Source organism: Centropristis striata, chromosome 1 (genome assembly GCF_030273125.1).
Source record: "Centropristis striata isolate RG_2023a ecotype Rhode Island chromosome 1, C.striata_1.0, whole genome shotgun sequence".
Classification (NCBI taxonomy): Eukaryota; Metazoa; Chordata; class Actinopteri; order Perciformes; family Serranidae; genus Centropristis; species Centropristis striata.
The window spans coordinates 35,392,318-35,416,693 of NC_081517.1; the positions used below are offsets into that span (position 1 = coordinate 35,392,318).

The 24,376-nt window shown below is 39.4% G+C and overlaps 2 protein-coding genes across 2 annotated transcripts in view; both read left to right on the forward strand.

Annotated features, from left to right (window-relative positions):
* evi5l (ecotropic viral integration site 5 like) overlaps nucleotides 1–7,324 on the forward strand; it is a 47,675-nt gene extending 40,351 nt beyond the window's left edge. The window contains exon 20 of the mRNA XM_059340101.1: nucleotides 1,460–7,324. Within this exon, the coding sequence (XP_059196084.1) occupies nucleotides 1,460–1,777 (318 nt within the window). The 3' untranslated portion in view covers nucleotides 1,778–7,324. The remainder of the gene's footprint in view (nucleotides 1–1,459) is intronic.
* Nucleotides 7,325–12,889: 5,565 nt separating this feature from the next.
* On the forward strand, nucleotides 12,890–22,447 carry LOC131976890 (zinc finger protein Gfi-1b-like). Its single transcript, XM_059340113.1, has 6 exons — nucleotides 12,890–12,971; nucleotides 17,150–17,381; nucleotides 19,036–19,274; nucleotides 20,492–20,608; nucleotides 20,705–20,870; nucleotides 22,269–22,447. The coding sequence occupies exons 2-6, from the start codon at nucleotides 17,186–17,188 to the stop codon at nucleotides 22,445–22,447; spliced, it is 897 nt and encodes a 298-aa protein (XP_059196096.1). The 5' UTR covers nucleotides 12,890–12,971; nucleotides 17,150–17,185.
* Nucleotides 22,448–24,376: the final 1,929 nt, after the last annotated feature.

Consider the following 24,376-nt stretch of genomic DNA (forward strand, 5'->3'; position numbering starts at 1 on the left):
CACTAGTCTCCCCCTCCCCCCACCCTTCTGCTTGCCTGTGTATGATAGGGGGAAACAAAAACCTCTGAGATTTGTCATGAGTCACTGTGGTACATGCAAGATTAACACGCAAAAAGCATGCATGTGTAGATAAACTGTGGCGGGAGCTCTTCTGTCAGGCAGCAACAACCACTTTAGACAGCAGCAACCGGAACAGGAACTTGCAAAAACATCCTTATATTGCAATTATGATTTCTTTTTTTTTTTATTTAGTTCTCCAACCTGACGGGAGAGACAGGTGGGAGACCTCCTGTACTCAGATTTAGCTGTAAAGACCCCTGTGCTCTATTTGCAAAACCTCAAATGGTACACACGATTCAGATCTGTGGGTTTCACTTGGGGTTTTTTCTTCACACCCAACAACCCGTTTAAAAAATTCCCAGCACTTGACAGCTTTTGCAAAGTCTCATCTAACAGATTTAACACAATTTATAGACTATTAAACCTTAGTCTATTATTATGTAAGTATATGCTCTAGAGCCGGGGGATTGATAGAATATTTTATCAGCTATCATGTTGGCTTTCATCTAAAAACAAGATAATTATTTTGCCATATTTAGTGTCATGTGTTATAAATCCCCCCTTCATTTACAGCAGTGTGCTTTGGCCCATTGTAGCTGAGCTGCTGACTGATACACAGTATGTTGAATATGTTATTTACCAAAATGATGAATATAGATTTTTTTCAGTACTTTGTGACATTGCACTACAGCATATTCCAACTGATTTATTTTGGTTCGAATTTATTTTAATTTTTTTGTTTTATAAATTGGATATTTAGTTGTAGTGTATAACCAACTGTATATGTAGTTTAGTTTAGTTTTTTTCAGTTGAATTATATTCATAACTCAACAAGAGCGCTGTTAGTTTTTTAAAGGTTTAATAAATGCATAATGTTTCCAAAGTCAATGAGTAATTGACCACAATAATCATGATTATGATTTTTGCTATAAAGCAGCCCTTATATACCATCACATTTGCATTTTTTTTATATTTCACTAATCATTTTTCAAACTCAGCTGAGAAATGTTGTTGTTTCAAAACATTAACTTGGATTTTGGAGGAGAAGGTGCACTTTTTAAGATGACAAACACAAGAACTTCATCTAATACTGAACACTGCAGGATATACTGATGTACTGCCAAATTTACCATGAAAACAAGGGATCAGTAGTCACTAAATCATCATCCAGTGGCAGATGTTTACCTGAAAATATGAGTGTTTTATCAAATGTGTCATTCTTAATGCTTCGGTAAGATAAAGTATTGAGAGACACATTGTTGGTTGGTCTTTTCTTGGAATTTATTTTGAGAAAAAATACACAAGAAACTCCAGGCCCTCCTGCTTTTTAATTAAATACTCTAACTATGACTAAAATACAGTTTAACCGTACCTATAAAACCTTCTTCTTTGTGTTCAGGTCCGGCTGTTGCGAGGGCAGAAGGCGGCCCCCAGCTCCAGGGTTAGCAGTGGAGGCGTAAGCACCAACTACCAGGATCTCTGTCTGCCCAGCCCCGCATCCGCCGAGGGCGACTACCTGAGCTCGGACGAGGACCTCCTCCCCAGCCCGCTGCCTCCCAGCGCCCTGTACCCCAGCCTGTCCGGCACGTGTCACCCGTCGGCCCGCCTGGACAGCGAGGGCAGCACGGACAGCGAGGCAGAGGAGCGTGTTCTGACACATCCGGACCCACAGCAACTGTACGGCAGCATGGTGTGCGCTGAGGCGCTGGATAACTGAGAGCTGGAGGGGGGTGTGAAGGTTTCATTGGATTTCTTTGAGCTCAAGAGACACTGGAGCTCTACAGGACGGGACTGTGACTGTAAACTGGGGCTGTATTATCCAATCCAGTCCTCCTCCTCAGCTTTTCCAGTGTTTACCTTTAACTTGATGCAGACATAGTGGCATTGAATGGACCTCTTCTGATCATCACTACCCGTCGTTTCCTGTTACCATCTCCACCATCGTGTCCTCCACACTGTCTGATCCTGTTTTCCCCTGATAAAGAGGCAACATGAAGCCTCTCTCCTTGTGTAACTGCGCCAGAAACCATCCAAACACAAACATATAACACACAGACAAACAGTTTGGAGTGAAACTGGGCCAGCAAGGCTGTTGTTGCCTCTCGCTGCTCGAGATCCACCACTGGACCTGAACCTGTGACTGTGACGAGGAGTGTAACACGGATAGACAGACAGAAAACAAACTCTTTCCTCTCCCTATAAACTGAGTAATAGACACAATGTATGCTCTGTCTACCCTCTTATGACTCTCCTTGCTGGTTGGTTCAGACATCTTTATCCTCTCTTTTCCCTTTTTATGCTCTTATTAGGAAGACACGCACACACAAAAAACTTCTATCAGCTATCAATTTCCCTCTCAGTAGAACAATGAAAAAGAAAAACAGGAAAGGTGGTGAGTGTGAGAAGGAGAGGTGCAGTGTAGGAATACGTACCCATCAAACTGTAGGGATATCACAAGATGGCCTCCGTTCATGAATCATTTACTAAATATGTGTGTTGTCTGTGTGTGTGTATGCGGCTTGCAGATGACAAGAAGCCAAGCGAGTTAATACAACAGCTCATATCCAAACATATCCACCGTAACCCACGAAACAAGGAAGAAACTCAATGTTGCCAAATCGTTTGTTTTGTTTTTTAAATTATTTATATGTTGTAATTTATTTTCATATTTTTTTAATATTTTATAAATCTATATGAAACTATTAGGAGTGTAGAGATACCGACAGAGGCCAAACTTTCTACACCGTCCTTTGTGCCAACAAGTCGTCTGTTACAGGTTTACTGTGACGCTGTCAGAGTGTTTCAGAGACAGAAAATGTGCTGCTATGATTTTGGATTTATTTTATCCATTTTTTTCAGTTTTTTTTTTTTCTTTGTTTTATCTTTGTGAGGTGAACATGCAACCTCCTGTTAACTCTGCCATAGATTAGGTTGACAACTACTGTACAGACTGATTGAATCTGAAAACTGAGCAGTTTAACTTGATTCCTCCCTGCAGCTTCTCAGCGTGTAGCAATGATGGGAACAATCTGGTTTTTCTTCAAAAACCAAGCATGATCATTGTGTAGGTGTGAACTTAAGAAACAGTTTGACACTCTCGTTGCTGCTGAGAGTTAAATGAGAAGATCGACTACACTCTCCTATCTGTCTGTTAAATACGACACTACAACCAGGAGTTGGCTTAGTTTAGCTTGGCATAGTGACTTAATTTGCACAGTCAAGAAAAAGTTCAGCCCCTAAACTTGTTTCACCGCTTTTGGAAGGGACTCAATAACTGAATTGTGGCTACAAGTGGTATGATGGTGAATGCTAAAACACAGTTTTACAGAGTTACATTAGTCTAAGTAGAATAAGTCAGTGAATGGGCTCGGTAGTGTCAATTTCAACTCCAAACACAATGTAATATCTACCTAAGATTTGGAGCAAGTGAGGCTGAAGCGGCTAGTATAAACCATTAAGTCCTACAGCCCTTATAGTTACTGTAAAGGTCAGACTAGCTTGACATAAGGAAATATGGTAACGCCATTTCTGTTTAGCCTAATGCTGCTTGTAATCGTTTCTGGGCATCAGGCGATATGACTTTGAGAAGCCGACAGCAAGGACTACAGGACTTTTCCCATCGGGATGCTAGATGTCCTGTATATCCCAATTAAACAACAGCAAAAGTTACTTCAGGGCAGCAGGTAGCCTTGCAGAGATGACATAAACAACGAATCGTTAGCCTTGATCCTTTCTGGCTAATCATAGTAACTTTAAAATATGTCAGCAACAAACCTATCTGTCTTTTCCAAATCTTAACGCCTCTGGATGTAGCTACAGTATACGGTTGCTATAGCTAGTAAGCTTGCAAACATTAGCTTACTGAAGATGTGACTATATACAATGTAAGTGTCCATAAAGACTGTAGCATGGCCAGTGTATTGAGTCGCTTTTACAGGTCGCCTTGCGAGTAAGTGAGGATAACAGGAAATGGGGTTCTGCCACGTACTAAGTTTTCAACTGTTATTGGAGCACAGAGTGAAAAAGGGAGGGACTTAGGATCGGTCTATTTAGCAAAAAGTGTATTTTATTGCAATAAACGAGGCACATGTTAATAAGTTGGACATTTCACCTCCGGATGGAGCCAAGCTAGCAGTTCCCTACTGTTTCCAGTCTGTATGCTAAGCTAAGTTTACCATCTCCTTGCTGTGGCTTCATATTTAACAGGCAGACATGAAAGTGCATCTTGCAAAATGTCAAACAATTCCTTTAAATGTCAGTGTCCCGTACAAGCCAAAAGAAATCCAGGTAACAGTGCTGATCTGGAATCACCAGTTTATGTGCTCATATCACTTCACGTCAGCTGAAACTGCAGCGTGTGGGCCAACGCACAGCGGAGGGCAGTCGTTCATATCGTAAGGATGCCAACAGAGTGCGTGGGTGGAAACTATTTTACATATCAAACAATAATATATTCTGTAGAGAGAGAAAAAAGGGTGTGACGTGTGGAGAGATATAAAGTATACAGTGTAACAGGAACAAAAGTATATGGATAAAATTTAAAGCTGTATCACTGTCAGTTACATAAGATGGTGAGTGTGTATAGTTTTATCAAACAGGGTGATCTGCTTTTTGCACTACAGAGGAAAAGGAAGTCTCTGCTCATTGCATTAAGCAGTGAGAGACGTGGGTGAATGGATTTAATGGTGGGATCATTTCTTATTATATTCAGCTCCTCAGAGGGACCTTGACGTAATCTAAGTACTTTGCTCCAAGATTATCCATCCCAACTTTGTATTGTGCTTTATTATTCTTTGGACTGTTGTCGAAGGATTTTCTCTAAATTCTCGCTCAAGGCCCTCTTTTACTGCTAACATTTTCGTGCAATACAAATGAAGGGATGGTAAAGGAGACAAATGTTGCCATCTTCTAAAGAATAAGGGAAATTGGATCTTCCCATAATGGCCATCAAAGAGATAAAGAGGATGTTGGTTTGCCCACCATACTGTTGAAATTAACAGCCTTTTAGTGGTCAGCTGAGGATGTAGCAACTGAAATCTCTACACTGGAATCAGAGTTTGGATATCGTCAGACCAAATGAGTGTTGTACAAATGGTTTTAGTTGAGTTCCTGTTGATTCTAAGTATGTACAGACTGAGATTTAAGCCCTAAGAATTATTTTCTTTGGGTCACAATTGGCTGAATTTCTTACTTGAAGTTATAATCCTTAAGATCAATCCTCATTTTTCATCATATTTACCCGACAGCCACATGTACTGATACTTAAGTTAGTACATGTGTTCATGAAATGCACAAAAGGCAACATTTGATCATGAGTCAGACGACATTGTTGGTTGGTCTTCTTTAAAGGAGCTGTAAACAACATTCAGAGCAAATCTGTTGTTCAGAGTCTGAGTTTAGATTGCCTCTACATGGCTCTCGTTCTCATTCCTAACTCGACACATACAGGCGATCGGTCAGGACCCAATGGCGACACTTTTTAAGGCACTTGGTAGGCCTGTGAGACTTATATGAGAGTTCAATACACAAGGAAGAAGCATGACTTTATTATTTGGTTAAGAAGCCATTACTCCACTATATCTTTACATAGCAAATATTTGTTTTTTTCTGAATGTCGTGTACAGCACTTTGTACATGCCATATACTCTGCCAGAATTAATTGAAAAAAGGGCAAAAACCCCTTCCCACTGCACGCCCTGACCTCAGATTAGGTGGGAGGTTGTTTCCGAAAACTCTCTGAAGCTCTTATGCTGTGATTGGCCAGCTGTACGCATGTGAGAAAGTAAAACTGGACTATTTCAGTCATTTTTGATGTGTACACAATTTAAAAATAGCGTCTCCTGATCTTTACGTCGCACAGACTTTCAACTCGACTCGAAGTGTGGCTTTACCTTAAAATAAGGCCCTAATCGGACAGAGCACTTTTTACAGGTTGCAAGACGTGCAAAAAGCTTTTTTTTTGTTGAAGCCTAACTTTTTAAAAAAGCGGCATGCTCTAAGCAACAACAGTATCACCCACCTCTCAATGTATCCAAGTGGACAGTGGTAAAACACAAGGAGGTTGGTCACTTTTCTGCTCTGAGTTGAAGTATTTTCAACTCATGGCATTCAGGATGCTCCTGTGACAACAAGTGGTGCACAGCAACGCCAATGTAGAGAGAAAAAAGGGTTCACTCTCATTGAAAACATATAAAAATCGTCCCCAGACTGCTGAAAATCGCTACGTTTTGTTCTTCTGCTGCACTTCTGATGGAGAAACCACTCAAGAGATGGTTCAAACTGATCTCTAGGAGCATGTTATTAAACCACCAACAACCACAGGCGTTGCCAGATCCTCAACGACAGAAAGTTTTAAGGATTATAACTTTCATATTTAGGTATCGATTTCAGTCAAACATTTAAAATGCATAAAGTCGTTTAGGTCTGAGTCAGTTTCCTTTCCAAATTAAACCATAATCCAGACTGAGATCAGTGTTCAGTGTCCTTCAACACGCGACAACACATCTGTACACTGCTGTTCAGAGATGGTGCTCTGTTCTCACCACTGTCTAAATACAACTCTATCTACTGTGATGAATATTTTGATATGTTTGTAAATTACTTTTGAATATGGTATTAGCTGTCATCCTTAGTATTATTTTTATAATTCCCATCAGTACTTTGGTTTCTCCTGCTAACAGCGTCATGTGAGACGATAACGATTAAATATCATAATGTGCCATAAAGGTAGGTAGATTTACACACTATGCTAAATGACTTCATGTATGTTTAACGAGGGTTTCATCGAAGTCAGTCACTACAGCCCTTCATTAAACAGCCATGTAATATAAAGTAAATTATGTGCGGACTGAAATATGGTCACACTGTGTTGCTCTAGATTTTATTATCTTGAAACTGGAACATCCACAATTATCCCTGATTTAAAGCAGGAAATAACACAATGTAGTGCAAAAGAGTGTGTTACGTGTGAGTTCTTCCTCACAGACAGGAAATGTAAAACAGGCCGTGTTCATCCTGGTTAGTTTGGTGTTAGGATCTCTCAGATTTTATGTGCTGTATGTGACGGCTGTTTGATATCCATGGCATCATACCCAGGAACCCTGTCCACCCTCTCTCTTTCTGTCTTGCAATTCAACCGATGTTGTTATGAAATATATTAAATGACGGTAAAGATTATATAAATTACAGTATGATGGGGAAATAATACATTTCAGTGTTCTGTATCCTATGAATGATACAAAATAAACTTTGACATTGCACCTTTGCGAAGGCCTGATTGTGTTGTTGTTGTTGTTGTTTATTAGCAGGGGATTACATTTACTCAATTATTATGCAATGCAATATTATGCTGTGTTCACACTTGGCACAAAGCTAATTTTTGCATTGCATGATTCCCAAATCCAGCAACACAAATTATATTTGCATCAGGCTGCAGTCATATTGTCTCCCCAGGCAACATGTGGGCAGTGCAGGATGTAACACATACAGATAACAGCTGCTGGTTTGTAGTCCGTTTGACATCCAAGTGGGCTCAAACACACACACACACACATCTTTTTTTAATGGCTGAGGCTACAAAGTGTCCAGTCAAAGTTCACCAGGGTTTAACTCCACATGATGCAAGGATGCAAATGTAGCAAATGTTTTATTCACTCCTTTTGCTGGTTTAGAATGGAAGTGAACGGAAGGTGAATATTTGCAGGTTGAACTGGATCACAAGCTCGTCTTTCTACCAGAGATAAAAACACCTTCCCTCAGGTCAGATCTCATCATGTGGTCAACTTCCCAGAAACTCCTGTACATCCTGGAACGGTACCATGGGAAGCTGCTATTGAGGAGGCATTTGAACAAAAAAGCTTAAAGTACTCTAAGATAGCAGCACAGGCTGAACAACGCAAATAGCGTACTAAGGTGTTCCCTGTCGAAGTTGGTTGCAGAGGGTTTGTTGCCAGGACTGCAACCCGGCTACTGAAGATGATAGGAGTGTAAGGCCAGGCCTTCTGAGAAGCAGTGAAGTCACAGTCGGAGGCTGCAGAGCACAGCAGTAACTGGTTGTAGATCAGGAGGATTGACACCAAATAGTCTGCAAAATGACCACTGATGGGTAAATAAATGGAGAGGGGCACACCTGGGACACCAGATGTTGCAGTTGAGCCCGCCAGAAGTGTTATGGGCTCAAATCAATGAAACACTGATGATGGAGGGTGCTCATCTGATGACCCTGATGAAGTTTTTACCCCTCTCTCACTCAAGAAAGAAGCTGTGCTAATTATTTAAGGGCTTGTACCACCAAGTTGTAAAAGCTCTACTTTCTTTGCCAATGTTAAATTTGTTTTTCAAATGTTTCAGTGTAGTGATTTTACCGCATAGCATAGACCTAAGTCGGAATATATTTATATATGTGTGTGTGTGTATACATACATACATATATATATATATATACATATATATATGTATATATATATATATATATATATATAGCCTTAATTTTTTTAAATGAATATTAAATAAGTCAAATAAGAGATTGATTCATAAAGTTTTGAAAAGATATACACTTTATCTGTCAAGAACAAATCACATTCACAACCATTTCATGGAAAGGGGTAAAAAACATTTTATGATATTATGATATTTTGTTTTACCATGTATTATGTTGAAAATGCTAACAGAACTACTGTACTGATCGACTTGCAAGCCAGACTGCATTGACTTGCACGGTATTATCTTGCTATTGGTTGACTTCATGGCAGGGTTTTTACAATGTTTTGTCCATATCTTAGACTGTATAAATAAAGTCAATGTCTGTGTTTGAGTCTATGGGGCCTTAGGCTTTGGGGCAGGTAACTCATTGAGACTAACAGCAGGTGGCGCTGTGGTTAATTGAAGCTGTATTCAGCAGCTGCATACAGTGGCCCTGAGAGCTCACAGCGCTGCAACTTAAGAAAACACAAGCAAATTGAGAAAACATCTTCATCAATTTGACAAAAACAAGCGCAGCATTTAGAAAACGCGCTGCAATGACCACAACACAACGCAATTAGAAAAAGCGCTGCAAATAGACCACAACACAGCAGAAGTGTTTCCAGAGGACAATTAAAAGTAATGCACATGTCTGGAGACGTTGTTTCACACACAAGTTATTTCAAAATAATGATCATTTCATGTTATAACGGTAATGATAATGATATTTTCATGTTATAACGTGATATATAGCGTTAGACCACTAGCCCATATCAGTCACATTGCAGTTAAACAAATCATACCAATGAATGATACACGTTTTAGTTGGTCCCTCTCAGCGGCACCGAGTTGGTCTGGGTCATGCTAGCCCGCTAACGTTAGCCCGATACGATCAACCGCTAACGTTAGCATGCTATCGTTTGGCCGCGAACGTTAGCACGCGATGATCTTTGTACAAATGATTCTTATTTTTGAAATAACGTGATAATAATAAGCGTGCCGTGTCCAGACGTGTGCATTACTTTTAAGGGTCCTCTGGAAACACTGTTGTTGTGTTGTGATCTTTGCAGCGCGTTTCCTAAATGCCGCGCTTGTGTTGTCAAATTGATGTAGATGTTTTCTCAATTTGCTTGTGTTTTGTGTATTTGCATGTGTTTTCTTAAGTTGCAGCGCAATGAGCTCTCATCGCCACCGTAGCTGCACAGGTAAGAGCTGAGCGACTTTCTGTTGCTGAAGTTACTGCAATGGCGTCTGCAACATCACTGCCACTGAACAGTGTTGAGTCACTTCTGAAAACATCTTTTCAAGTGCAGACTCTGGAAGAAAAGCTTGGCATGAACCAACTGGGGCCTGACGGAGCGGACATGATTCCAGGAAGTGTCGAAGGACAGCATACACCAGAGACAAGATTTATTGCTTTTCCTGTCTCCTCCTGCTTAGAGACGACCCTCAACTGGTCAGACTTATCTATGGTCGAAAACAGGTATGTGTCACTTAAAGCAAAAGTGAAATGTTAAAAAGAACAACAATAAACTTTGTAAAGTTTGTAAAGCACATTTTATACAGAATATGCAGCGTAAGTGCTTCACAACAGTGATGCATGAATTTGTGTGTAAAGTTACACATAAACCATCGAACAAAATTAATCATTTTCTGATTTAGAGACCCACATGGACATTTCACTCGTCTCTGCCAGTCTCTGTAGACTATGTTGCTGTTTCAAAGATGCATGTCTTAATGTTGTCTTTAAGGATTGAGGCTACTGTAACGATAAGAGAGGCCATATTCAGTCATTGTAAACATTTTATAGCATGCTGCAATGTTACTGCAGCAAATTCTATTGGATATTTCAGCAGCAAAACTAAAAAACAAACCAACTGTAAACTTGACAGAGAAACACTGAAACTTTAAGCTTCTTTCACCCACGCACCACCAACCTGCAATCAATCAGGTGCAAGTTCAACTCCGGTTGAGTTCCAGACGGTTTCAGGGTGTTATTATGACACCTATACAGCCAACCAAGCCAACCAACCACTGACCACCACTGGCACTGAGCCCTTATTTTTGCTTACTTTTGACCTATTTAATAGCCTGGGTATACCCATACTGCCTTGTGCGCTCGATTTCAGTTTGAACCTGCAGGCAGTCTGTCAACGATGGCCGTTTCTTAGCCCTGTTTTAGGGATCCAATCACAGAGCGGTGAGGGACGGCAAGATGATGACGCCTACTACTCGACAGATGGAAGCTTGTAGTTTTGTAGTTTTCTTACAGATCCAACATGGCTGCAGCAGACGCGAAACTCTCTTTCGATCTAGCTGTAGACGGCGTTTTAAATAGTTTAGAGTGAAAGTTGATTTTAAAAGAACAATGTTTGACTTTACACTCCTGTTTCACCATGAAAAAGGATGTTTTAGCCTTGCTTCCGACAGAATTTGGCAAAAGCCTAATCTACCAACTAGCCCCGCTACTACTCGCTGCTGTAACGCCGGTGATCTCGCTACGAGCCGGGGGACAGCGGAGCCGCCAAGAGACCCGCAGCAGCTCGTCTATTGACCATAAAATCAGTGGATGTGTGTGGCTGAATGACATGAGGGGGGAATAAGGCATACAAATAAATAATCTTGCAGAAAGCGAGAACTGGAGAAGCAAAGCAGCAAGCAACACTCTCTCACAGACACACAGACACACACACACCAACACACACACACACCAACACTGCCGGTAGACTGTGAGCAGCCAGAGCCAGAACATGCTGCAGAAAAACGTTGCAGAATCAGAACTAAGAATTTTAGTCTCAAAGTAGAGATGGGCTAGTCTGGCTATGTAAACATCAATTTCTTTCGCTTTACATACGTCATCTGGTATAACTGATACTGCTACACTGTAAAAAAAAATCTGTTTAATTTACTGTAAAATACCGGCAGCTGTAGTTGCCAGAACTTCACCGTAAAAAATACAGTGAGCGTATGTAAATGTAAATATCAGCAAAAACTGTAATTTTTTACTGAAAAATCCCATTACTTTTAGGGTAACTGTGTCATCATGGCATTTCTCCATAAATTGTACATGAAAATGTTATATTTACTGCAAAACTATGTGTTTTCTACAGTTTATGACAGTAGAATTCAAAGTTTTATGCTATTCTTTGATTTACGGTAATTAAAAGTGTGTACTACGGTGATATACAATGTTTAATTTTACAACCTGATGCAATTTGACAGTGTTTTACTGTAATTTCTACAAACATTTTTACAGTGTACCTACAGACGCTTATGATAGACATTCATAGCGCCCAATGAACGGCTCTGGAGGATCGTAAACCACGCCTCCTCTACGGAGAAATTAATTGCCGGTGTCCAGACTAATCTCATTTGTGATTAGTCTGACGTTAGCCAGGCTACCTATTTAATGCAATAAAAAAACAGCTTAATCATTGCTAACTCGGGTGGAAGACTGGGATAAAACAGCACTTCGGTTGCCAACATTCACTCACATATTCACTGTTAATTTAATGTCAATAAAAATCCCATTAAGCGACCAAAAACTATCTTCTTGATGACTAGCTTTTTGACTATCAACTTTCAGTTTCTACTAAAGACTTTAAAAAATCAGGTCATGAGTATATTCATTTCATTTTTTTAAAAGCTCAGTAAACAGCTTGCCACTGCAGTTTGTAGCAAATGTTACAACAGATGAAAATAGTGCATTTGTTGTGAACTTTTATTGGCAGCCAATTAATTCACATTTAGTGACTTTTTGAGTGTTTTCGTCAGCAGGATTTTGTATTTTGATTTGAGTCGGAATAAGCTGCAGTGTCTTGTTCATTACATTCAAGGAAAATGTCAGTGACATGTTCAATCGTTTTCACCTTTAATTTAATTTCCTCTCGCTGTGTCTCTTTCTCATGAATGTACTTTGTGTTTTCATTGAATACTATTGAAGAGAATCTGCTGTTGCATCAGCCAGCTTCTTTTAAACTTGACCTCGATGGTGATTTTGTAAGCCCGAATGGTGTCAACACAGTGTGTACACACTTTCTAAAGAATTTTCAGCACAGTCATCCACCTCCCCCTTCCTCTCGCTTTATTGATTTGTCATCCCCAGATTCATCTGATGCTGAGTTTAGTTTGTGCAACATATCCATCCACAATTTGCAACCAAAAAAAGTTTTTTTTAAGTAGAGCTGGACAGATTCAGTGCTGCTGTGAGTGTGCAGTGTTTGGGTTTGTGTGTGTGAGGAAGCAGTGTGGTTGTCAGCTCAGAGGTGTCGGAGCAGAAACACTTCCTCATACTTTTTTTACTCTCATCACACCGACCTGCAGAGAACGTCAACGGCTCACAATCCTGACTGACCTCACATGTGACACACTGACTTCACATTTATCCCAGTAATGTTATTCGTGAAGTTTGTGTGAAGCCTAAAGAAGAACTTGTGGAATTTAAAAATCTGGTGAGGATTTGCATATTTATTTCTGAAAACTACTTTCTGAAACTTTGTGTTTTTCAGTAAATTTAAGCTGCTACATTTTGGTTTGTTAATGTTAATTTTCTCAATTTTACATGACAACTGGGCTCTTTAAATGTGTGCATTTGTCCTTGACATGGAACATTTAGGTAAACAGTAGGCTTAACCAAATGGTAAAAAGTAATGATCCGTACTCAACAAATCTGCTTTTTTATGAATTCAGATGATAATCCGCTAGTTTTGTAACTGTCTCCACGTGGCCATGTGGATCTTTTTCTTGATTTCTTCAGTTTTTGTACAGAGGGGGAAACAAAAAGATGCACAGATGTCAGTAATGTTCGTCACTTGTCATATTATCTTATAGTAAAATGTCAGAGTCCATAAACGTGGTTGGTTTGAACTGTCAGTTAGAGTACAACATGTTTGCTTTTCTGTCACATATAAATTTCAGTAAATTTCCTTTTTATCATATCTTATATTTTTACAGACTTAATGTAGCATAAATGTATTTTTATTTTAATATATATTATTAAATATATTATATTTATTTTTATACAACTTTATACCCAAACATACAACAAATCCCAAATCTTTAAAAGTGTGTAAGCGACAGAATAACTTGTTTTGTATTCTTGAATAATCCTTGAGATCATTTAATTTCATTAGAGTGCAAAGTCAGCTGATTGGACTCACAGCTGTCTGTGTATGTCGATCCACAGTTTACAGTTCATGTTAAGCAAAGCCAAACAACTGACTGCTGAACCAAAATATTAAAGTTTCTGAAAGTCTGAACCACTTTGACCTTCCCATAAGATGGATGACTATTCATACCGAATGTGTCGGATATAGGCCACATTTTGTTGTTCATTATTATTATTGTTCAGTCAGTATTCTAACTCAAGTTAGAACATGTTGTCCTCCTGAACTACACCGTACTAAAAAAAAAGCGGTAATACCCAATGAGCTCATGCAATAAGTATATAAATATATTTGTGTGTGTGTGTGTGTGTGTGCAGAAAAAAACATACTCGGTAACGATAAGGTGCACATAAAAACAATCTAACAATACTTTGCATACGAAGCAAAAAAAGCAAAAAAATAAGAGATTAGAAAAATAAAATTATGAGCAAATATACTTTTTGCGGCACCCATAATTCAGCATTATGCCTCTAAACTTCTCAAATGGTTTCATTTAATTAACTGTTTTTTTCTGCATTATTTCACAAAAAAATCAACAGGGATAAAACCTGAAAACACTGATGCATATTTGTGTTGGTTTATTTCTTATTTCCTACCCCATTATTCATCTCACAAACCCTCAGATTTAATTTATGACCCTAACCAGGGGCCAGCTACTAACTATGCATGAATTCTTAAAAAAAAAAAAAAAGCTCCACCTCGACCAGCTACAACAGCAAAATGCTTCTCACACATTGCTGCATCAACAATGTTAATGTTATTATATAACATATATGTAATTCACAAGGACAGTTTTTATGCAGTACAAGAACTTTAACTGCTCATACTTTTTGTTGCTGATAATGCTACCACTTCTACTTGAAGTCTGTTGAATACTTCACACAACCTCACCCTCAATATCCAAAGTCATGTCGTATCAATCTGCCTTTCTGCTTCCACATTTGATACACGTATCAGTAACAGAGGCGGTAAATTGAATTTAATGCGTGTTATATTAAACCTCATAATCAGTTTATGTTGGTGTACTTTTTAAACAAGTTGTTATTGATTGTGTTTGAGCATTTGATCAAATCTCTTGCCAATATTCTGCAGTAATCTCATCATTGATATTCATGCATGCAAGGCTTTTATTTTCTGAGGAGTCCAGGAAACTGTCTGCCGGAGTCTGTCTTCTAATGGAGTAGAAAACAGTAGAAGTCAAGTCAAGTCAAAGTTTATTGATGGAGCACATTTAAAAGTAACCTCAGTTGACCAAAGTGATGCACTGTTATTAAAATACAATAAAATCCTACACAAATATAGTAATAAATAAACAATGAAAATAATAAAATAATACTAAAACAGTAAAACAGTAAAATAGTTATAATAAAAAACTCAATTTAAAAACGTTGCAAAGTTAAAAAGTTAGAGTTAAAGGATATAAAAAGTAAGTTAAAAAAAGAAACGATTTCCAGCAGCTTGTTTTTATTCAAGTCTTGAGCTTGTTAATCTGCTGTTTTTGCTGTTGTTGTTTTTTTAAAAGTGTTGTTTCTAACACCTGACTGTCCTCGACTGAACTGCAGCTTCACTTTTGCTCGTGTGCTAGCGCTGAGTCATGAAATGTGTTGCAGTTAAGTGATGTGTATTTGCGATTCTGTTATGACTGTTTGTCACAAACCAGGTTTGTAGGTTTGAATTTAGGTCTAAATGTTAGTTTCAGATCAGATCAGATCTGACTCGCTTCCACCTGCAGTGTTAATGTAACAGAAGCTCCGCAAATAAAAACATCTCACAAACAGCAGTAATGAGGCGTTTAGTGTCACGTGAGCGACTGTGGACAGGCCATTTACAAGCAGACTTTTTAAAAAAGCAGAAACAAGAAGTAAGAAAAAGACCCCTTGGTCGGATGTGACGAATCATCTTAAGGGGCTTATTAACTGGCCAAACATACACAGTGATCATATATAATGATCAAACACACAGCGAGGGTCGTGAAACCCTCTTCTAGAGAACCCCTGTGTGAGAAAAATCCCTAACACCAAGTTTGAGACTTGAGAGGATCTTGAAGGAGAAAAGCTGCCAAAATCCAAATGCAAAGCTGGCAGAGGTAAAAACAAACAAACAAACAAACAAACAAACAAACAAAAAAACAAGAAGAAACCAGAAGCAACAACTAAAAAAAGAAGACTAACTTTACTAGCAGTTCATAAACTGCCTCGTGCTTAAAGGTGCAGTGTGTAGGCTTTACACGGATCTATTGGCAGAAATGTCCATTGTAAAAATACCAATAACTATGTTTTCATTAGTGTATAATCACCCTTACTATCTACATAGGGAGCAGGTTGTCTTCCACAGAGGCCACCATGTGTTTCTATAGTAGCTAGGAAGGGACAAAGCAAACATTGGCTCTAGAAAGGAGCCTTTGGTGCTTTATGTCACCTGAAGGCCACCGTAGTCTCGCAATGTGCTTGGTGATCAATCTGCAACCTCACTACTAGATTTCACTGAATCCTGCACACTGGACCTTTAAGTAAATTGCATATTTTATTTAACATTTTTATTTGTATTATGTATTCAGATTCCTTACTTCAGTAAACGTACTAATACCACACAGCGAAATGACTCCACCACAAGTAAAAGTCCTGCATTCAAAACTTACTTAGGTAAAAGTACAAAAGTATCAACATCAAAAAGTACTCATTATGCACAATTGCCCCACTCAAATCGTTATGTCTATTCCAAATAAATTATTAGAGTATTTGTATTGATATATTTATGTTAGCAGTGTTTTAATTTTCTCAAGTTAGGGCTTGTTTTAACTTCTTAATATGCTGTTTTGAGGTTAAATGAAAATAATAAAATGTCTAAATGTCAATGTTTTTTATGTTAATTCTCCACCTGAAAAGTAACTCAAGCTGGCAGCTAAATGCAGTGAAGTAAGAAGTACAATATTTGCCTCAAAATGTAGTGGAGTCGGTGTTACATAAAATGGAAATACTTAAGTAAAGTAAAAGTAACTCAAAATTGTAGTTAAATACAGTACTTGTATCATCATCATCATCATCATCATCATCATCATCATCATCTGTAGCAATTACATGTCTAACTAATCAGTTCATTATTATCTACATTTTGTAAACATCAAACATTTTGTCCTCTGTGATGATACCATTTACCATCTACAGTGTATGTTAATGTAGTATTTACACTCAACCAAGCCGGAAACAAACTGTGCAGTTCTGCTGCCCTCTTCTGGGCAATAAACATTATGTTTAAACTTATGGGTCTTCACATAAACTGCTGCAGAGATACTTATTTCCACTGGTTTTATTTGTGCAACTTGTTATAAGTAAGATTAAGAGGAAAATGTGTATGATCTAGCCCAGCTGTGCCACACTCTCCTCACTCAGTAATAAAATAAACCTAACTGCCAATTTGAATGTCATCACTAACACTGCTATTCATTTTATGTTTCAACCCTCTAGATAAGTTTGATTTCTGGTGTAGAGCCCGCCTGAGTGATGCCTCGTTCTTTCTTGGTGAAGCGAGGAGGGCTGCACCACCTTGGAAAAAAGACGACGTCCTGGGACACATCCCTGGGGTACTCCACAGTAGATAATAACACTGTGCCCATCGCTTTACTGCAGCCGGACCTTCCTGCTAACAACCGTATTAATGGAAATGAGCATCTTCAACCATTCAGACCCAAATCTAATGGTGGGTACAGACCTGTTTCATGTCTGTTTATTAGCCATTCCTCTTTGTAGGATATCACCTTGATTGTTTTTAAGGTTTCTTTTAGAGGTGGGAATCTCCAGAGGCGCCACGCTACGATTCTATCCCGATACTTGAGTCACGATACGATATTATTGCGATTTTAAGCATTTTTGCGATTTTCTGAGTATTGCAATATAATATATTGTGATTTTAACTGTTTAACTGCATTTTGTGTCCACAAAATTAAATTTAATCAAGAATTGTTTTGTCAAATAAATCAAATTCTCAGTCTATTCATCTCACTTCAGTCTTTACCTCTCCACAATGAGAGTCAAACCCACAGACTGACCAACAAAGTATTCATTCAAACTGAACTTAAATGATATCAAACATGTATGAACGACAACAGTTGCAGCATTTTTGCAGCATCTGTGAAATAACGTCGAGACAGAGTCATATATCTGAGTTCCAGTGTCTTTAGCATATAGCTAAAACCCTAATTTTCCACAACATTGTATGGTTTAAACTCTTTGCAAATGAAGAAAGTAATGGATTGTGTTATGTTCTTCAGGCATTCTGAATTAGGAGGCAGCCATGTATGTAAAGAGCCTATTTTCATTGAGATAGCATGATGTCAGAGGACACACGACCCCTTTGAAAATCACCATGAAACATCAAAAAAGCTCACTTTGCACCAATATTTCAACAACTTCCCAAGACGATATCCTGATCTATAGATTCCTTAGAAGTTCTAGTTTCATATGATACCAGTATCTCCAGTATATTCCTAAAAATGAGTCTAATACGGCTCCAGAAGAAGAAAAAAACGCAATAGTACACAGCCGTCGGGACACTAAATATCAATACTTGGTGGCCATAAATCAATATAATATTGCCACACAAAATATTGCGATACTATGCTGTATCGATTTTTTCCCCCTCCTCTAGTTTCTCTCTTTTGAAAAATGCATACATGCGCTGCCCTTCATGGAACATTTCAGAACTTTTATTCCTCTCGTCCAACACTCGGCTTCGGAGATCTTCAGAACTTTTTTTGCAGTGGCAGGTCCAAAGCCTTCTCTCAATCCAATGTTTCCCCTCTATTTAATTTTAAGACACAAATCAAAATCTCAATCCAATGTTTCCCCTCTATTTAATTTTAAGACACAAATCAAAACTTTTTGGTATTATTGTGCAGTTCACGTTAGCTTATTCAACATTTTGTTCATTAAATCTTGTTTTTAAGCATGCTAAATACAGGAAATTAGATTTATTTGGATAGACCTTTAGCACAAGCACAGCTTTACAGAGTCAGTAAATACACTTTAAAGAAAAAAGATATTATACAGAACTGTGCAAAAAATCTTAGGCAGATGTGAAAAATTCAGTAAAATAAGAATGCTTTCAAATATAGAAATGTTAATAATTTATTTTTATCAACCAGCATTAATTTTTCCAGGGATTTTTTCACACCTGCACAGACTTTTGCACAGTGCTGTTATTTTTGGTTATTTGTTGGATGACAATTTTTTTGAGTCATTCAAATTATTCTGGCATTCTAACAAAATTACATTCCTTTTTTTTTTTTTTTAAATGTATCAATCTAAAGTTTCAGAAGCAGCCAGTCAACTTACCTGTCTGTCTTTGCACTCAGACCGAATATCTGCTGAACCCTGCAGTCCTGTCAACTTCAGTAGCCCCACGGAGAAACTGGAGTCTCACCCTCTCATACCACCGGTATGGTCCAGACCTCATGTGAGCTCAGGATATCCAGACAAACTGTCTATGGGACTGGGAGACTTGACCCCGCACCCTAACATCCTGAGGGAGACCAGGAGCGGTCTCTGCTCGAAGATGAGTGCTCCAAGGACAGAGTGTCCACTCTGTAGCAAAGTATGGCATCCCTCCATCACATTACATTACATTACATTATAGAGCAACAATAACTCTGTAGGATTAAGAAGACAATAAACATTCAGCAAGTGTGTGTGTGTTTGGGCACCATGAAGCAGTGAAAAGCGGAGGGGCAGACAAACTCATGGTTTATTTAAAAAACAAAATATTTTGTTATCATTGGAGACAATTCTGCTGAACACACTGATATCTTTTTTGTGTTTGTGGCATAAAAAATGCAGGAAATAGAGCAGGATAAAAACAGCCACTGTCTGGTTCTAAATTTCTATGGGAGTCAATGCAGCAGATCCTTTGCACTCCCGTCACTTTCAGGCTCACAGTGTGAAATGTGTAAGTCCGTCTGATCCCGTAGTTACATGTCTGTGAAAAATTTCTGACATTTTGACCTAAAATATTATATAAAGAATAAAAAATATGTGTACGATAGAGCAAGTTTAGAAGATTTTCAGCGCTTCCCACTCTAGCTGTGAACATTCTGTCCCCGACGCGCCAAGAGTGTGACTTAGTGACTATTCGGAAACCTCTAGCGACTCTTCAAAAAAGCGACTAGCAACAAATCTAGCAACTTTTTCTGGTGTTATTGGAGACTTTTGGAGACTCCTAGCCATCTTAACGAGTAGCAGGCGCCGTCCTGAAGCACTCAAAAGTGGCCCATTCCTCCCGCAGCAGTCTCTCCCAGCTGCAGCTAGCAGAGCAGGAGCTGTTAACCGCTCAGCGTCCAGTTTGCACCAGTCTGCAAATGAATTACTCATGTGCAAAATCGCCGCATCAGCATCAAGGAGATAGTAGCAGCTCAGAAAGTATCTACCTGATCAGGTACTTTCTGAGACAATTCCTGAGCTGCTAACCGGTGAATTTGTGCGGATCTTGGGCGGATCCTCTCTCCCAAGCCACACCCATAGCGGCTCACTGAGGGAAAAGTACCTAATGGAAACGTGCCTATAAATGTAATTCCTCATACATTATATGTGGACATGCAGTCCCAGCTTTTAGAAGTTTATATTTGGCTGTGTGAACTGATCCGGACTAAGGCTTTTACAAGTTTACTATGTTCCCCCATATATCGACCAGAAGTGAAATGACCCAAAATGGAAGAAACAGAAAAAAAATGGGTTTCCCTTTTATCTTGTATACCACCTTCTGCTCTGAAGTGTAATTTTTAAACCAGTTAAAATTGTGACATCCCCTCTTTGCAGTTATTTTCATGTCTGTCAAGTCTGAAGACTCACATATGCAAAAGTCATGGAAGCAGAGCACCGGCACACATCAAGTCCAGCAGGACAGAAACTGAGCGATCACCATGCAGCGGCAAGGTCAGCATCACATTTCTTTTTATGTGGAATTATCTTGTGTGCACATATAAGGGGGAAACACTCCTGGATCTATAACCACAGTGTCTGTTGTTTCAGGAGAGGACGTTTGGCTGTTCAGTGTGTGGAAAAGTGTTCAAGCGCTCGTCCACCCTCTCCACTCACCTGCTCATACATTCAGACACGCGGCCTTACCCCTGCCAGTACTGCGGCAAACGGTTCCACCAGAAATCTGACATGAAGAAACACACCTTCATACACACAGGTGACTTTATAAATCCCCTTTGTTTTTATTATGCTGATATCATGCATGTGGAATTAATAAACAGGACTGCAGACTTGTTTTCCTAACCCTTATATTAGCCCGGGAACTGGCGTTCTTTACTGATACTGTATTTTTTCACATGACAGTCTTTTTATAGTGCACTACTCTTAATTGTGTAATAGAAATTTACAGCATGACAATAGTCAGCGTCACTTAATGTGCAAATGAAATATATACATGGTGGCCCATGAAGTTGGAAAAAAATATTTTTTACCTCTTTCAGTGAAATGATTGTGACAATGTGATTTATTCTTGACAGATAAAGTGTATATCTTCTCAAAACTTCAAATATCTAAAGCTCGCCTATAAAGTTTCCCAGAAGATGTATTTTCTCACATGGGGGGGCCAAAGTTGACTGATTAGCGACCTCTATTTTATATTTTTTCTCTCTCTTGCTCAATCTCTGCTTCTTCTACTGTTTACTGACGGATTAGCCTAAAGCAACACATTACACTGCCATCTTGTGACCAAAAACGTTTATGAAGGGTTAAATTATTACTGACAACTTCCGGAAAAGTATTTACAAAGACTTCCCATGGATAATCCTCCAAAATAAAAGCCATCAACATCATTTGTCGTTCAGCTTTGTTTATTCACTCTTAACCAGTTGATGGAAATGTCTCTAATTTGCATTTCCTTAAATGCAATATCAAAATTTTGCTCAAAAATTCACTTCAACTTTATTGAAAAAAAAAAAAGGTTAATGTCCTTCTTGCCTTGCCTTGCCTGCCTGCTCTTGTGTCCAGATGCTCTGCTCACCCTGACAGCTTGAAATTAAATCTTCTGTGTTCAATTCATACAAAAACTAAAGTATTGATGCTCATTCTTGGTGTTTATTCTAAAACCCTGTACACATTGGAATCATCTCACCCTCACCATTGTTACAGTCAGCTTCTCCCGGTCAGGATTACTTCAATCCAGTTAAAACACATAATAAAGCAGTTTCACATTAAACACATTAGACACTCTTCCTCAGTGTGTTTCTAGAGCTTTCATCTAGTAGAAAAATTTGTTAAGAACCACCAAGATCTTTTAAGGTTGTTGTTGATAGGGATATGATGCCACTGACACGCACCTAAATGATTGTAACAGTCTTAACCATGTCTTAAAATTATGTATTTCTCTAAGATTAGCATTGTTGTAAAGTTTTGCTGGGTTGTGTAGATAACATAGATCCAGTCATTTTTAGACATTTAAATGGGGAAAAAGTTATTTATAGCTTTCGGTACGCTTCCTCTTGTCAGAAATTGGATAAGATAACCAACTGGAAAATATCAGATCAGCGTCTGTTTGAACATCCTGTGAATTCAATTGACTTGTGCTGTGTTTGTGTGCCAGGCGAGAAGCCCCATGTGTGTCAGATATGTGGGAAGGCCTTCAGCCAGAGCTCCAACCTCATCACCCACAGCCGTAAACACAGGGATGACCGGCCTTACCGCTGTCCTCACTGCCTCTACAGCTTCCAGCACAAAGCTGACCTTCGGCAGCACCAGGAGCTCCACTGCACCTACCGCTGACTCTAACGCTTTCAGCCTTTTTTTTTGCTTTTTTAAAAAACAACAGAAATAAATTCAGGACAGAAAACTGCTTACTGTTGACTTCTTGTTCCCAGTAGTACTAACTATTCTGAGTTAGTCTCATGTTAAATACAGAGTTTTGCTGTTTATTTCCCCACATTTCCTCCTTTTCTGCAAAATACTACAGTGAGAGATCACTCCAGTCCAATAAATAGGAAAAAATAATTTGTGGTTTTGTGTGAATTTATGTTTTGACACAGGATACGTTAGAGTGTTTGTGAATCATCCATTGTCCATGTTGTAGGCTGCTTACCCTCCGTCAGAGACAAACACAAACAAGAACAACGCAAAGTGTGAAGAGAGTTGATGTTAGTCTTCTGATTCAGTAAAACAAACCTTTCAGCAAAAAGCCTCTTAAAAGGATTTTGGCTAGCCTGGGTATACCCAGACTGCCTTGCGCGCTCGAATTTAATTTCGAACCTCCAGACAGTCTGGCAACCAAGCCAGTTTCTTAGCCCTGTTTTAGGGATCCAATCACAGAGCGGGGAGGGACGGCAAGACGATGACGCGTACTACTCGGCACTTGGAAGCTTGTAGTTTTCTGGATCCAACATGGCTGCTGCAGACGCGAAACTCTCTTTAGCTGTAGATGGTGTTTTAAATAGTTTAGAGCGAAAGTTGAAAGGCGAAAGGTCTCTCGGCGGCTCCGCTGTCCCCCGGCTCGTAGCGAGATCACCGGCGGTGACCGGTGATCTCGCTACGAGCCGGGGGACAGCGGAGCCGCCGAGAGACCCGCAGCAGCTTGTTTATTGTCCATAAAATCAGTGGATGTGTGTGGCTGAATGACATGAGGGGGAATAAAGCGTGAAAATAAATATTCTTGCAGAAAGCGAGAACTGGAGAAGCAAAGCAGCAAGCAACACTCTCTCACAGACACACACACAACATCCATTTCTGTTGCTCTACTACGTCATCTGGTATAACTGATCTGATTGGCTAAGAGCTACCTACAGACGCTTTTGATAGACATTCTAAGCGCCCAATAAACGGCTCTGGAGGATCGTAAACCATGCCTCCTCTACGGAGAAATGAACGGCAGGTGTGTTAGCCAGGCTTGATTTTGGCTGGATTATTACAGGTATGTTTACTTTCAGTTTCACTAACTTCCTCATTGTGTCTGCCATTCTATTTCTCACCTGCAGAGGGCGTTATTGAGCAGCCCTGGCAGGTTTACCAGTGAAGAAAAATCATGTGAAAGCATCTGATTTACAAGAAAAAGCCCTCACTGACTGTAATAGACACAGGACATTTATTTGTTCTGCTCTGTCAGCAGCGTACTGTGGGAACTTCCAGGTCTGAATGTGAAGCCAATGCAACAGTGCCTTAAAGGAACACTCCACCGTTTTTTCATATTAAAACATGTTATTCGGTCAAGTAAGACGAGTTGATACAGACCTCTTGCGTCTCAATGCGTGCACTCAATCGCCCTGGCGCGCGGTGCCACTTGGCTAGCACTTAGCTTAGCCCAGTTCATTCATTAGGATCCAAACAGATGGACAGTTAGAAGCGACCAAACTCCTCCACGTTTTCCCTATTTAAATACAGCTACACGAGTAGTTAAACGATCAAGTATGGCGACACAAAATAAAACGTGGCGCTTTTCGAAGCGGATAAAAAGGATAACTATAATGTATGGCGGAATAGCACTTGGGAGCACTTCGACTCGGCGCAGTAATATCATCACTCCTGAAAAATCTTCTCCCCTCAGGAGTGATGACATTACTGCGCCGAGTCGAAGTGCTCCCAAGTGCTATTCCGCCTGGAAAGCTCCATCACCTCTGGTTAGAAAACTGATCTGCAGACCTCAGAGCCCGAGTGGGGGTGTAGGGCTGTATCAGGTCACATATGTAGGGTGGAGCCTGGCCATGT